The sequence below is a fragment of the Canis lupus genome, chromosome 32 (assembly GCF_048164855.1).
Source record: "Canis lupus baileyi chromosome 32, mCanLup2.hap1, whole genome shotgun sequence".
NCBI classification, from domain to species: domain Eukaryota; kingdom Metazoa; phylum Chordata; class Mammalia; order Carnivora; family Canidae; genus Canis; species Canis lupus.
The window spans coordinates 28,630,538-28,642,911 of NC_132869.1; the positions used below are offsets into that span (position 1 = coordinate 28,630,538).

Consider the following 12,374-nt stretch of genomic DNA (forward strand, 5'->3'; position numbering starts at 1 on the left):
TATCCTTCCCACCATCAGCCACAGTGCTGCCTGGCCTGGAATTCCTGCTCTCGAGTCACTCCTTGGTATCACTCAGCAGTCATGAGCACTCTGTGTCCAAAGGGTCCTACCAGGAGTTGGATAATCACATGGGGGACAGATGAAAAGGGGAGGCATCTAGATCAGTGTCAGCAATAGATGCTTCAGAAACCATGTAGGGCTCAGAACTGTACTATCTAAGCAACTGAGTTAGCTCCCTGTGCCTTGCCTTCTCATTCTGTAAAATAGATCATGAGAACATTTACTGGGATGCAGAAAGGATGGATTGAGTTAATGACTTGGAGCAAGTCTGCTACCTTCTCCACACTCAGCTTCTCCAGTGTAGGCCTGGGTCTTATTTGCATTTGGTTTGGGGTCAATGAAAATAAGGCTATGGGCGCTTTTGCCATTAGCAGACATTAGATTACTAGTCCAGTTTCATGATAACCTGTGGCAGCTGCCTGAAATGAGACAGAAAACAAGCACTGCCTGGGGTCACAGGGGGCTGGGGCGCTCGGCACCTCCCCCAAGACTGGCACTGTGGAGGTGTGGTACTGACTCATGCAAAGTGTGGTTTACCTAAGTGCCTAAGAAGGTTTGGCCCAAAAATCAAATTTCTTCTTTTTCCATTCTGCTCTGATTTCACCTCTGCTGAGTCCCTTAGAAAGGATTTAAGTGCCATCTATTTGTTAATCCCCTTGTATACTTCAATAATCTAGAACCCTGCCTGCCTCCCATGCATAATTGTAGTTCCAAAATGCTCCACAGGACCAGCAGGAAAACACAAAGTAGGCCAGCATCCAAAATTCAAACCAAATCCGATTGTAAATGAAGGATGATATGCAAAATGCAAGTGCCATCTTGTGCCCTGCCACTCTATTAGCCTCATGGGACAGAAAATTTTAAAATCTGAACAGATGCAAGAGAAATCAGCATCCTGATCCTTAACTCAATTGATAGCAAGGAAGTTAATATTTACTGTCTTACCATTGCTGACACCAGAAAAGAAACTGGTTACTATGCCCAGTGTCCCTTCGTGGCACTGATACTCAGATTTCCCCAGGGGGAAAGAGGTTAACAGTTTTTACAAAAAAAATAAATAAATAAAAAAGAAGAAGAAGGCTGAGAGGCAGGCAATAAAAGCTAAGGCCTATCGTTAGAAAGGCACCAGGGACTCCATCACCCATGTTTTATAGACTTCCTGGCTCAGGTCTGGCATCCATACACCCATGTAGACAAAGATGGTTTTGAAGAAAATCAGAAAATCTGTGCTCAGAGTAAAGGTGACCATTGACTCAGCACTGGTCCCCCTTTGTTTCCAGCAGTGCTGTAAGATGAGAACTCAAGTCCAAAGTAAACTTGATCACAAAGGGAAAGGCCTCAGTGAAGAGAAGGCTCCCCTTCCTCCTGTTCCCATAAGGGGGGGTGGGAAGGCTGGGCTGCATGAGCTACAAATACGTCTCTTGCAAGCATGCTGTCCTTCAGACCTAAGGGTTCTTGTAGGTTTGGGCCTGCCCCTCCCCCGCCCCCAAGTCCCCTTTTAGAATAGAAGCCACCTTTCAGAGCCAATCTGCCTCCTGGCATCTCCAAGAAAATACATTCCTAATTGCTGTCTCAGCTGAATGAATACTCCTCCAGGTGTGCAGGTGAAACCAAAAATACACGTCCTGGCCTGCTTTTCACTGGCATGGGATGTTCGTATTTTTGGCCATGCTGGAAAACATTGGTTCCATTTTAAAAGTATAAGAAAAAAAAAATAAGTGCAAAAACTTGCTGCAGTTACACATCTCTCTACTTGTGCTTATGAGAGGGGGGAAAATATCACCCGCTTTTGCATCCCTTCCGGAGAACACAAATACTGCTAAAATCAAAACTGGCAATAATAATAGGGCAACTCATTTCCCTCCCCTTTGAGAGAGAGAGATAGACCAAAGCTGTACCCGTCTATTGGCACTTACACTAACTCTGGGGTTGTGCTGCTTCTAATTACAATCTATTTTATGTAGTCTGGATTCATCCTTTTCTAATTTAGCTGACTTTCCTTTCTAGTTATTTGGACCCATATGGTAAACCATTCACAGCTGTGTTGTACACTCCACAGTATATATTTAACCCAAGGCCAATCTAGACCAAGAGACTCCTACAGATTTAAGTCTTAGAAACCTCTTGTTAATTAAGCAATATTACTACTTTTGCATGGCTTTATTCAGTTTCTAACTAGACATAAATTAAGGTTAGTAATTGCATAGTCTACCTCAATCCAGAGTATACACAAAACAACCATGCATTTGGTTTAGGTAATATACTCAAGAAATACTGAGATCTCTTCAAACTAAAAACAAAGCAGACTTATGAGCATGAGCTAAATTCATTTTGTGAAAACAGATCAAAGCTCACTAAGGGACTATTATCCTTTCTGGCTACTGTCCAAGATTCTGAAAGTGTCCTCTGATGCCTCATCTCACCAGCCATGTGTCCCTCTTCAGTGCACTCACCTGTGTGTGGTCTAGGATCTGTGTACATTTGACTACTATTTAAATATAGGTTAAACTATTTACCTTTTCACACAGTCTCAGGGGCCATTGTAAATAAGATTAAATAAGTTTAATGAAGTAAAACCCTTGCCCTCAAGGAACTCACATTCTGGTGGGAGAAACAAAATCCATACATAAATAATTACAACACAATATGACAAGAGCTGTAAATTCCTTACGTGAAGTATCATACTTCATGTAAGTATTAGACCAAGGAATAATTGGTTCTGCCTCTTTCTCAGAGAAAGCATGGAGAAGAGGCTGTGTATGGGCTCACTCCGGGAGACAAGTAGGAACTGTTTGGGTGTTAGTCAGAACTCCCACCACATGGGGGCTGTACACTCCTGTCACAGTAAAGGCTCCGAAGATCCTGGAGATGAAGCTAGAGAGAGAATCTGCCCTGGAGGAGGCAGGGAGACCCACAAAGAGAACAGAAGCCATGACCACCCAGGTGAGAAAGGATATGGCTGAAGGGAAGGAGGGATATTAACTGTTCCCGGTCCTCCTCACCAGTCCAGACAGTACCAGCCCATTGGTCTCACCCAGTTCTGCCCCTCATTCGAATCCCTCCCTACACCAGGCCTGCTCTAGTTTACCATCCTCTGTTTCACAGCAGCTGAAGGACCCTCCGCCACAGGTGATTGCTCCCTGCTCTCCTTCCTGAGGGGACTCAGACCAAAGGGGAAGTCCGTGGTCAGTCAGAGCAGGTAATTAATGCTCAGAGAGCTCTGTACTTGGCACGCGCTCGCATGTGCACTTGGGCTGCCCTCTAGGAAGGGGAGGCCCAGAGCCATCTTTTCATGGTCCTTCGGCCTTCGCTTATATTGGCATTTGAGGTTTACCATTTGTTTTCTTTGAGGTCAAGGAGACAGCAGTTACAGAGCATTGTGTTCTGCAGGTAAAGGGCTTGAGGAGGGAGGAGGTTAAGGTGTGGCACAAGCTTCTTAGTTACACTGAAGGTAGAAGGTGTTTTAAACGGGAAGCTAAAAAATCAATTAGCTCATTTTAGAAGGTGGTACCAGTTATCTACAAATATCAAGAGGAAGAAGAAAGGGACAGAGGGATATTACTTTCCCAACTACTGACTTCATTTTTGTTTATAATTAAATTTATTGTCTTCCATCTGTGAAATTGATACATGTCATCATAGAAAATTTGGAAAACAAAAAATATGCTGAAAGCACAAGAAAAGAAAAGAATCAACTCCACAACTGACAACTTTTAAGGTAAATGCATGTTAAGACGAGCATTTTCCAATTGTGATGGTTACACAACTCGGTGAATACACTAAAAGACTGAATCGCACATTTTATATAGGTGAGTTGTATGTACGTGAACTCTACCTCACTAAAAATTGTTCATAGGGCAGCCCCAGTGGCGCAGTGGTTTAGCGCCGCCTGCAGCCCAGGGCGTGATCCTGGAGACCCTGGATCTAGTCCCACATCAGGCTCTCTGTATGATGCCTGCTTCTCCCTCTGCCTGTGTCTCTGACTCTCTCTCTGTCTCTATGAATAAATAAATAAAATCTTTAAAAAAAAAATTGTTCATAAATTTTATTTTTCACATTTTACACTCTATAGATACTCTATGTAACCCAGAAGCTACCATAACTTATTAAGTAATTCCCTAACTGGAAGATAACTTGGGTTTTTTGCTACCATAATCAATGCTGATACTTGGGTTTTTCGCTACCATAATCAATGATGATATTAATATCTTTGGTACACTGACCTCTATGTGAATATCATTTTCTTTCTTCTCCACAGTTTCCTAGAAGGATGCAAGGTTCCCAAACATACTGACAATCCAGACATGATTTCACAGGACTAACAGAATTAACAAGAAAAGTCAGTTACTCTTGAAAATTACTAGGCACCAAAAATAAATAAGTGGTCCTAAGTGGAAGGCACTAGGCATTAGAGGTGTGAAGAGAAGACTGGAGACCGAAAGCTGGGACACAAATATGACATGTATCTGACATCAATAGAATCGCAACTACAAAACGTTTTTCATGTCTGAAAATAACTTATGACAAAGGAAAAAAGTCTGATCCTCCAGAGGTGGGTGGCACAACACTGGGGTGTTTAAGAACACAGGCTCAGAGCTGGACAAGTTGTTCAAGCCCCAATTTGAACCAAGGCCAAGAGTCCTGGAGCATGTTAATCCTATACTGTGTCACCTGTAAACGGGAGAGGATACAACATAACATTGGGATGGATTTGAATTTCACCTAAGAAGAACATTCCTAAAGTGCTTGGTGCCATGCCTTCCCATAACAAGCACTCAATAAATAAATAGTGGCAACCAGGATAAGGGTGATGTCAGCTGCTTTTGACCAAAGTGGAATGAATGCATGAATCCAAACCTTAACCCTCCAGACGTTTCTATTTAGAAACTACAGTATTTTCCTACTAACTCAGAAAGGGCCTGAAGGTATTTTTATTACCATGGGAGTTTCAGCTGTTAGCAGAGTTCATTTGCGCAATCTTTACATTCCAGCGCGCTGAGAAGCTTTCTCATGCAAGGATAAAAGCAGCCTTTGTCTCAAGCTTGTGAAAGGCACCATCTTTGTCATATGAGTTAACTGTTGGGTGAGTTAAGGGTGTTTCTGCAGTGGTGTGTTGGGAAACCCCAGGAATGGAGGCACACCCAAATAGTGAGACAGGGTGAGTTTTAGGAAAGTGGATCATGTGTGTGCATAGGCAAGCACGCATGTGTTAAGATAACAGGTTTCAGGCACTGTCTATATGGCAGGCACCACTTCATACTTCACAACTGTGTAAAGTGGAACCTTGATTAGCCCTACTTTGTATGTGGAAACTGAAGCTTAGGGAAGTTAAGCATTTTTCCAGAGTCAGATAGCTAGTAAATTAGTAGCAGAGCCAAGAGGTGAAGAGCCATGTTTACACAATCTCGCATCCACTACACTCCAGCTCCACCGAAAAAGAATGATGTGTGGTAAGAGAAGCCCTCCAAGTTCTAGTTTCCTTTTCTGATTAGTGACTTCCTGACTTCCCAGCCTGGCCTTTAACAAGCATGGTCATTTGAAAAGCATCAAAAAAAGAAGACTTTTTAAAGGTCTGGTTTGGATGCTTCTTTATTCTCCCTCCAATTGTCCAGGCAGTCCTTCTGGGAGGTACCCAGTGTCCCCAGGGAACTTGAGGCTGCTTTAGGCAGATGATGCAAATCCTTGTGTCCTGTCAGAGCCAAAGGATGTAAAGGATCTTTCTCCTTTCCATCATATCTCTGGAAACAAAAGTCACCAGTTTCTCTAAGGGTTTTAGATAAGATGGTGTTATAATTTATCCCACAAAACGAAACAATTCTGAGTGAAAAGGGGGCACAATCAATAAATAATGAAGACATACATAAATAAGCCAGCACATATGATCACCCTCATTTTAGGTTCCTAGGCCATCCTGGTTGAGGTTCCCAGTCTGTCAGTTGACTGTTATGTGAATTGTACAAGTGTGTCGGTAAGTTAAAACACTATACTCCAAAGAGAAAACTGTCCATGGCTTTTCAGCAAGGGTATGAGACAGCAGCTGCTCTGGTTTGCTGGGTCATGTCTGCATCTCAGTCTAGCCTCACCGTGAAAGGAAGTGCTTTGTCCAAAAGGGGAAAGAGTGTGGTCAATCACAAGCATCACCACAATAATCACAATGTCCCAGGGATTTGGAGGATGGGACAAGCCCAAAGACAAATGCTTCATTAACATAAGACAAAGAGTCTGAACATTTACTTTTATAGACACAGAAAACAGCATGACGATGACCTGAACAAGTTCTTGCTCAACCTCACCCTATTAAATGCTTTATCCACTTGATTTCTAAGGGAAGCTCTTATACCTTCTGGCCCTCTCTTACTCATCCTGGAACTCGAGGAAATACACTCATCCTGACAGCTTTTCTAATTCAAGCTACAGGCCTAAGGAGTGGCCTAACTAGTAGGGTTAAACAAAAAAAAAAGTCTGAATGTTCTGTTCATTAGATCTAAAAGCAAAGCAATGAAATTTTTCCCACATATGTAATGAAATTCAGGGGCATTCAGGACCAGAAAGGCCAGTTTGGGATCACCATGACTAACCTCTTCCTTGAACAGGAGGCACTGCGGTCTCAAAGTGAAGAGCTGAGCTCCTAACACACATCTGGGGGATCAGCCCTCTGCTCTCAGCTGACGCCTATTTCTCTGTTACTAGGCTACTTGGTTAAAATACTTTCTCATGTTTTAAGTCTTCCCTCCAAAGAGAGGAAGGAAGAGGAGGGGAGAAAGGAAAGGATGAAGGGAGAGTGGGAAAAAAGGATGGAGTGAGGTGGGGAAGGTTTAGAATCACTCCATGAAAGCTCAAGGACAATTTCGAATGGCCAGTACACAAAGATTAGAGGGAAAATAAAGAGACAACTAACTAAAAATGCCTCAGTCATTATCAGTGTGACACGAGAAGGACAAAGGTCACCTACCTTTGGTCTTGATGGCCGTTTCAATGTTCAGAGCATCACGCTCAGCATCAAAATTAGTGTATGCTTTGACCGACCCGTATGCACTCGGGGGTGTGGAATGCTGAGGTTAAAAGACAAACATACTCAAATCATACACATTTAAAACTCTCCTATTGAAATACCCCTAAAATACATTTTTCTCCTATTGTTTCTTTAAACAATTCAAATCATTCGTAGACTAGGCGTAACTAGGTAAGTAATAACATGCCACCACAAAGAGAGAATAGGAAACTTCACTGTTTCTAATGAGAATTCATCTTCAAAAGCTCAGCTAGTTTAGAATAGGCTGTCTGTACTTTCACTTACCCTACTTCTAGTGTAAGCTCAAAAGCAGACAACCCAAGGCTGGGCACTTGCAACCACCATTTATCTGGGATGGCTCTGAAAAAACCTTAAATTGGGCCAGCAACAATTTGCTACAAGCTGAAAATATGTGGAAATGCCTGAATGACAAGTGTGTTTAGCCAAGTTTTTGCTACAGGCATCTGAATTTCCACTGGACCCGTATCGCTGAGCTCACAATTCTTTAAAATGCAAATGTAAAAAAAAATGCAAATGTAAAATGCTGGACTGCTTGTTTCAGACTATCAGATAAGTGAGAGGGAAGCCACCACACCAAGGTGGTCAGGCTTCCTGGCCCACATCCTCTTTGTGTTCACGAAGTTCCTACTCCTCTCTCTCTCCTCTGTTCCTGTCCCTCTGCTGTTATGCTTTTAACCCTATGCCTACCACTCTTCCTATTTCTTCTTTTTTAAAAATTACCTTTTAAACCATACTCTCTTCCTTTTCTAATGCTTTTCAAAGCCCAGTGACCCTGTCTGATCTGATGGACCCACTTCCATCCCACCCCACCACCCCAGACTAAGGTAAGGACAGTCATGTGTCTACATCCCAAGTTCTTCTTTCCCAAGTGTTAACTTCTCTCCTTCCTTTAGAGCTCTTGCAGCTTTCCTCCTCCCTGCTACCCAGTCCCACAGCAAAGGCAGGCCAAAGAAGATGGACAACATGGTTTAGGTTGTCAGTGGAACTATCCACCTTCAACACCAAGACTCCTCCATCCCCACAACCTCCCCCAAGTACATAATGCCCATTGTAATGTGATGACTTTGCCTCAGTTCAGTTTCTGGGAAGACTCATAGCCTGAGGTGCCCTGACTTACCTCTCCACCCACGGGCAACACATTATGAGGCATCCCAGCATTCATTTCATTTGGTTTTATGAGCAGGTTATACAGGTAAGTAACTAAGGTGACATCCTCTCAAATGTTTCCCGGGATAAACCAGAAATCTAAGTTCAGGACTACACAAAGAATTTCAAAATGTACTTGTGACCATCTTGGCCTTGGCCAAATAATGAATCCAGTTAATATTTATAACTCTGAAACTGGATTATTAAAGTATTTTCTAATTTTACTGAACTTTCCAGTAAGATTAAATCAATGGAAATGGAACATACATTCAGGAAAAGGTATGGACAAAGGGCTATTCTGAAATACTATATGTTTTATGGTGCCTACAAAATGTGGATGGAAATCTAAGAAAAACATTTCCCTATTTATTAACAGTACCAGCAATTATTTGCAAAGGCAGGCAATCTGGCCATTGGGCCATATCACATATGGCTTCATTTCCTAGGTGCTATGTCATCTTATTCCAAAAACAGCAAGTACTGAAAGTTTTGCATATTTTTTTTAATTTCTAGAAACAACAATAAATAGTTAATTGAACCTATTAGCTGTAAAATCCACTTGTCTGAAAATCAAATTACTGAGGAAAAGTGACTTTTTTCTTCCTCTAAAATATGGGGGAATATATGAAATTTTCTATTGCAGTCCTATTTCTCCACACAGAGAAATAAATCATACTAAAGTAACTTCAAAGACTACACAAAAAGTCCTTTTCTGAAATCTGATACTAAAAACAATCTAACAATCAGATTCATTACAAAAAAAAAATCATTTAGCTCTTGGACTTGTTGGACAACAGTGCGTACAAGTTCCTCAAAGAAATAAGAAAAATATATAGGCTCTCTACTCCATACAATCTGTATTTGCATAGACATCATCTATCTGAACATTTGATGGCAAGCACCAGAGATAATACAGAGGGTTCTGTACTACCCAATACAAACTGCTGTCAACAGATGTTTGAGTGTTTCAATGTATTTTGATTTCAGTGAGAGCATATTTCGAGGTATTGGCATGATATACCTACAAACCAGTATTACTTGTAAAAGCCATTTCTGCCAAGATGATCTGAAAGATGTATGGTATTATTAGATATTTACACCTATTCATATCATAAATTCTACTTGATTCTAAAAGTACTTGCAATTATGTATAATTTCACATATAATTTAAAAAAATTTTTAACTGTAAAAAAAAGCAGATGCATCAGAATTTCCAGGTCCACATATTTCCTGTGAAAGACAATTAGATATAATTCTGAGCTCCCTAATAGCCAAAGCAATAAAAGGAAACATGATAAATTAGAATACTTTCTTATTTAGCTAAAAAGAAAACAAAACACAACCAAAAACCAAACACACACAAAAAAATCCTAGTTCTCTAGTTCTTCTGAAGAAAAGATTTCCCAGGTGCTAAATTAAAAACAACAAAGGTCTAAGTCCTAATCTAGAATAACTTCCTGATCACTGTAAGAAGCCCAAAAAAATAAGGATCATTTTTGACATGGCTGTAGCTTATGCCAATCATCACTAAAATGCCAGGGCATGACATTAAAACTCATGTATCATCATGACACTTACTACCACTGACACGCTAAGTATATAGCAGGATAAAACTCCAGTGTCACTAATGCCTGTCCAATTTTAATGTGATGCCAGAAAAGCTTCTAGAGCCATCACATATCTGTCAAATTGAACTACTAGCAACAGCAAAAATAATGGGGAAGAAAAGGGGAATGCAGGGGGGGAATGATTGTCTAAATGTTGTCCTCGTTGTCCTTAGATGTACAAGGAAAGAGAGTAGCACAGTTATCCAGAGAGATGTCTAATTTGCAAAAATTACACAAAGTGAAAATGATATACTTACATCACCCTCCAAGCTGAGCTTGCAGAGAATTTCGTGAACAGTAGACATTTTGAAGGAAGCTGGGGAAAAAAGTACAACAAATAGTATTGATGAAGAGGCTTCCTTTCCCCCGAAGCGCAGTGATTCATTATACTAATCTCTATTTCTTGGACCATTGCATCTGAGGATATTAGAGTAATTTTTGCAAATAGATGCAATTCCTATCTTATGATTGGGCAAATTAAAGCTGGGAAATGGTTTGTCTTAGTTTCGGATGGACTACAGAAGTAGCCATCCTGCTCTGTGTAAACAGAACCTGGGGAGACTGATTTGTGAATACAAAAACAAAATGCTCCTCAAGGCTCATGCAACTTGTTCTAACAGGATAAAACTAAGTCTTCCACTTCTCATAAAAAGTGATAAGCTTGTCCAACCAGCACCTACTTCTGTATTTCTCACTAGCGATTAACCTTATTGAAAAGGACCCTGAAATCAATAGCCTTTGCAGGTTGGCCCATTCCTAAATAGAACCTTTATTACTACCTGTGATTATTTTCTTAGTTTACCAATGCTTAGAAGATATTGACAGTTTATGAAAAAGACCATGGAGATATTTTCTGACATTAACTCATTCCAGACTCTTCTTTTTTAAGATTCAATAGGGCTAAAATGAAGTCATCTTCCAGTTAATACACTTAATCAGTCAGTGACACTATAGCCTGATGAATTGGCTTTCCAGCTTTGCAATCACACAGTTCTCGGAATTGATCTACCAACCTCTGCCAATGAAGAGTGCCCAAGTAGCAGGAAATCTATCTCAACTGAGACAAGATAGGTCATTCAGCATTATCACTCCCAAAATAAGAAAATAGAGCGGAACTGTATCCTGAAACAGTGGGATTGACGTCTGAATTACAGCATCTCCTGCTGTGGTCTCTTCTTGCTTAATATTTTTTCATCAAGGTAATTATGCCCATGCAAATTCAGCTTTCCATTCTCTTCCAACAGTTTGCATGGTCTAAATATTTTCATAAAATTGGCTTGGAGGGAATATTTGATGCAGACACTTGCTAACTTACAGGAACGCTTTCGACTAAGTAGATTCCAGGCTCCGTGTTGGATGGAGGTGGGGAAATGTAAGAAAAGAAGATTCGCCTTTATCTGTGCTTATGGATATATTTCTGCAAGATTTTCACCCTGAGCTAGCTCCTAGACCACCCCTCTCTCTTCTTAATGATCACAGAAGATTTTTAAGCACAGCAAAAAGAAAACCAAACCTATTCCAATTGCCCCCTTTCCTACAGCTCTCAGACACCCCCACCTCGACTATGTCTCACCACTGGGATATAATCCTGATTGTAAAAGGTCTTGGTCTGTAAATAAACTGTGGTATACCTGAACAATGGAATATTCTTCAAAATGAAAAGAAATGAGCTATCAAGCCATGAACAGACATGGAGGAATTTTTTTTTTTTTTTGAGAGTGGCCAGATGTAATCTTTATTAGACAAAGATTTCAAAGTAGTCATTATAAAGATGGTTAGAGAACTAAAGTAAATGATTAAACAAGTAGAGGAAGGTCTGCTGATGATGTTGACTATGGAAAATTTTATGGCATAAAATATGAAACATATGAAATACATAAATTCTTAGCAATTGGTAAACTCTTGCAGCTGACCAAAGAAGAAATAAAAAATCTGAATATATCTATAACAAAATAAGAGATTTGAATTAATAATAAAAAACCTTCCATGAAGAAAAAGCCCAGTTCCAGGGGCATCTGGGTGCCTCAGTATGTTAAGCATCTGCCTTTGGCTCCAGTCACGATCTCAGGTTCTTTTTCTTTTCTTTTTTCTTATTTTTATTTTTATTTTATTTTTTATATTGTAATTTTATTTATTTATTTTAATAATAAATTTATTTTTTATTGGTGTTCAATTTGCCAACATACAGAATAACACCCAGTGCTCATCCTGACAAGTGCCCGTCACCCATTCACCCCCACCCCCCGCCCTCCTCCCCCTCCAGCACCCCTAGTTCGTTTCCCAGAGTTAGGAGTCTTCATGTTCTGTCTCCCTTTCTGGATATTTCCTACCCATATCTTCTCCCTTCCCTTCTATTCCCTTTCACTATTATTTATATTCCCCAAAAGAATGAGACCATATAATGTTTGTCCTTCTCCGATTGACTTATTTCACTCAGCATAATACCCTCCAGTTCAATCCACATTGAAGCAAATGGTGGGTATTTGTCATGACATGGAGGAATCTTAAAAGCATATTATTAAGTGAAA

At 40.5% G+C, this 12,374-nt stretch overlaps 1 protein-coding gene across 11 annotated transcripts in view; it reads right to left on the bottom strand.

Annotated features, from left to right (window-relative positions):
• Positions 1 to 12,374, bottom strand: part of ANXA2 (annexin A2) — a 47,381-nt gene that overhangs the window by 23,636 nt on the left and 11,371 nt on the right. For all 11 annotated transcript variants that reach the window (XM_072808919.1, XM_072808921.1, XM_072808917.1 and 8 more), the window contains 2 exons: positions 10,104 to 10,162; positions 7,013 to 7,112 (listed from right to left, as the gene is read on the bottom strand). In XM_072808919.1, the coding sequence (XP_072665020.1) occupies positions 7,013 to 7,112; positions 10,104 to 10,151 (148 nt within the window). In that variant the 5' untranslated portion in view covers positions 10,152 to 10,162. The remainder of the gene's footprint in view (positions 1 to 7,012; positions 7,113 to 10,103; positions 10,163 to 12,374) is intronic.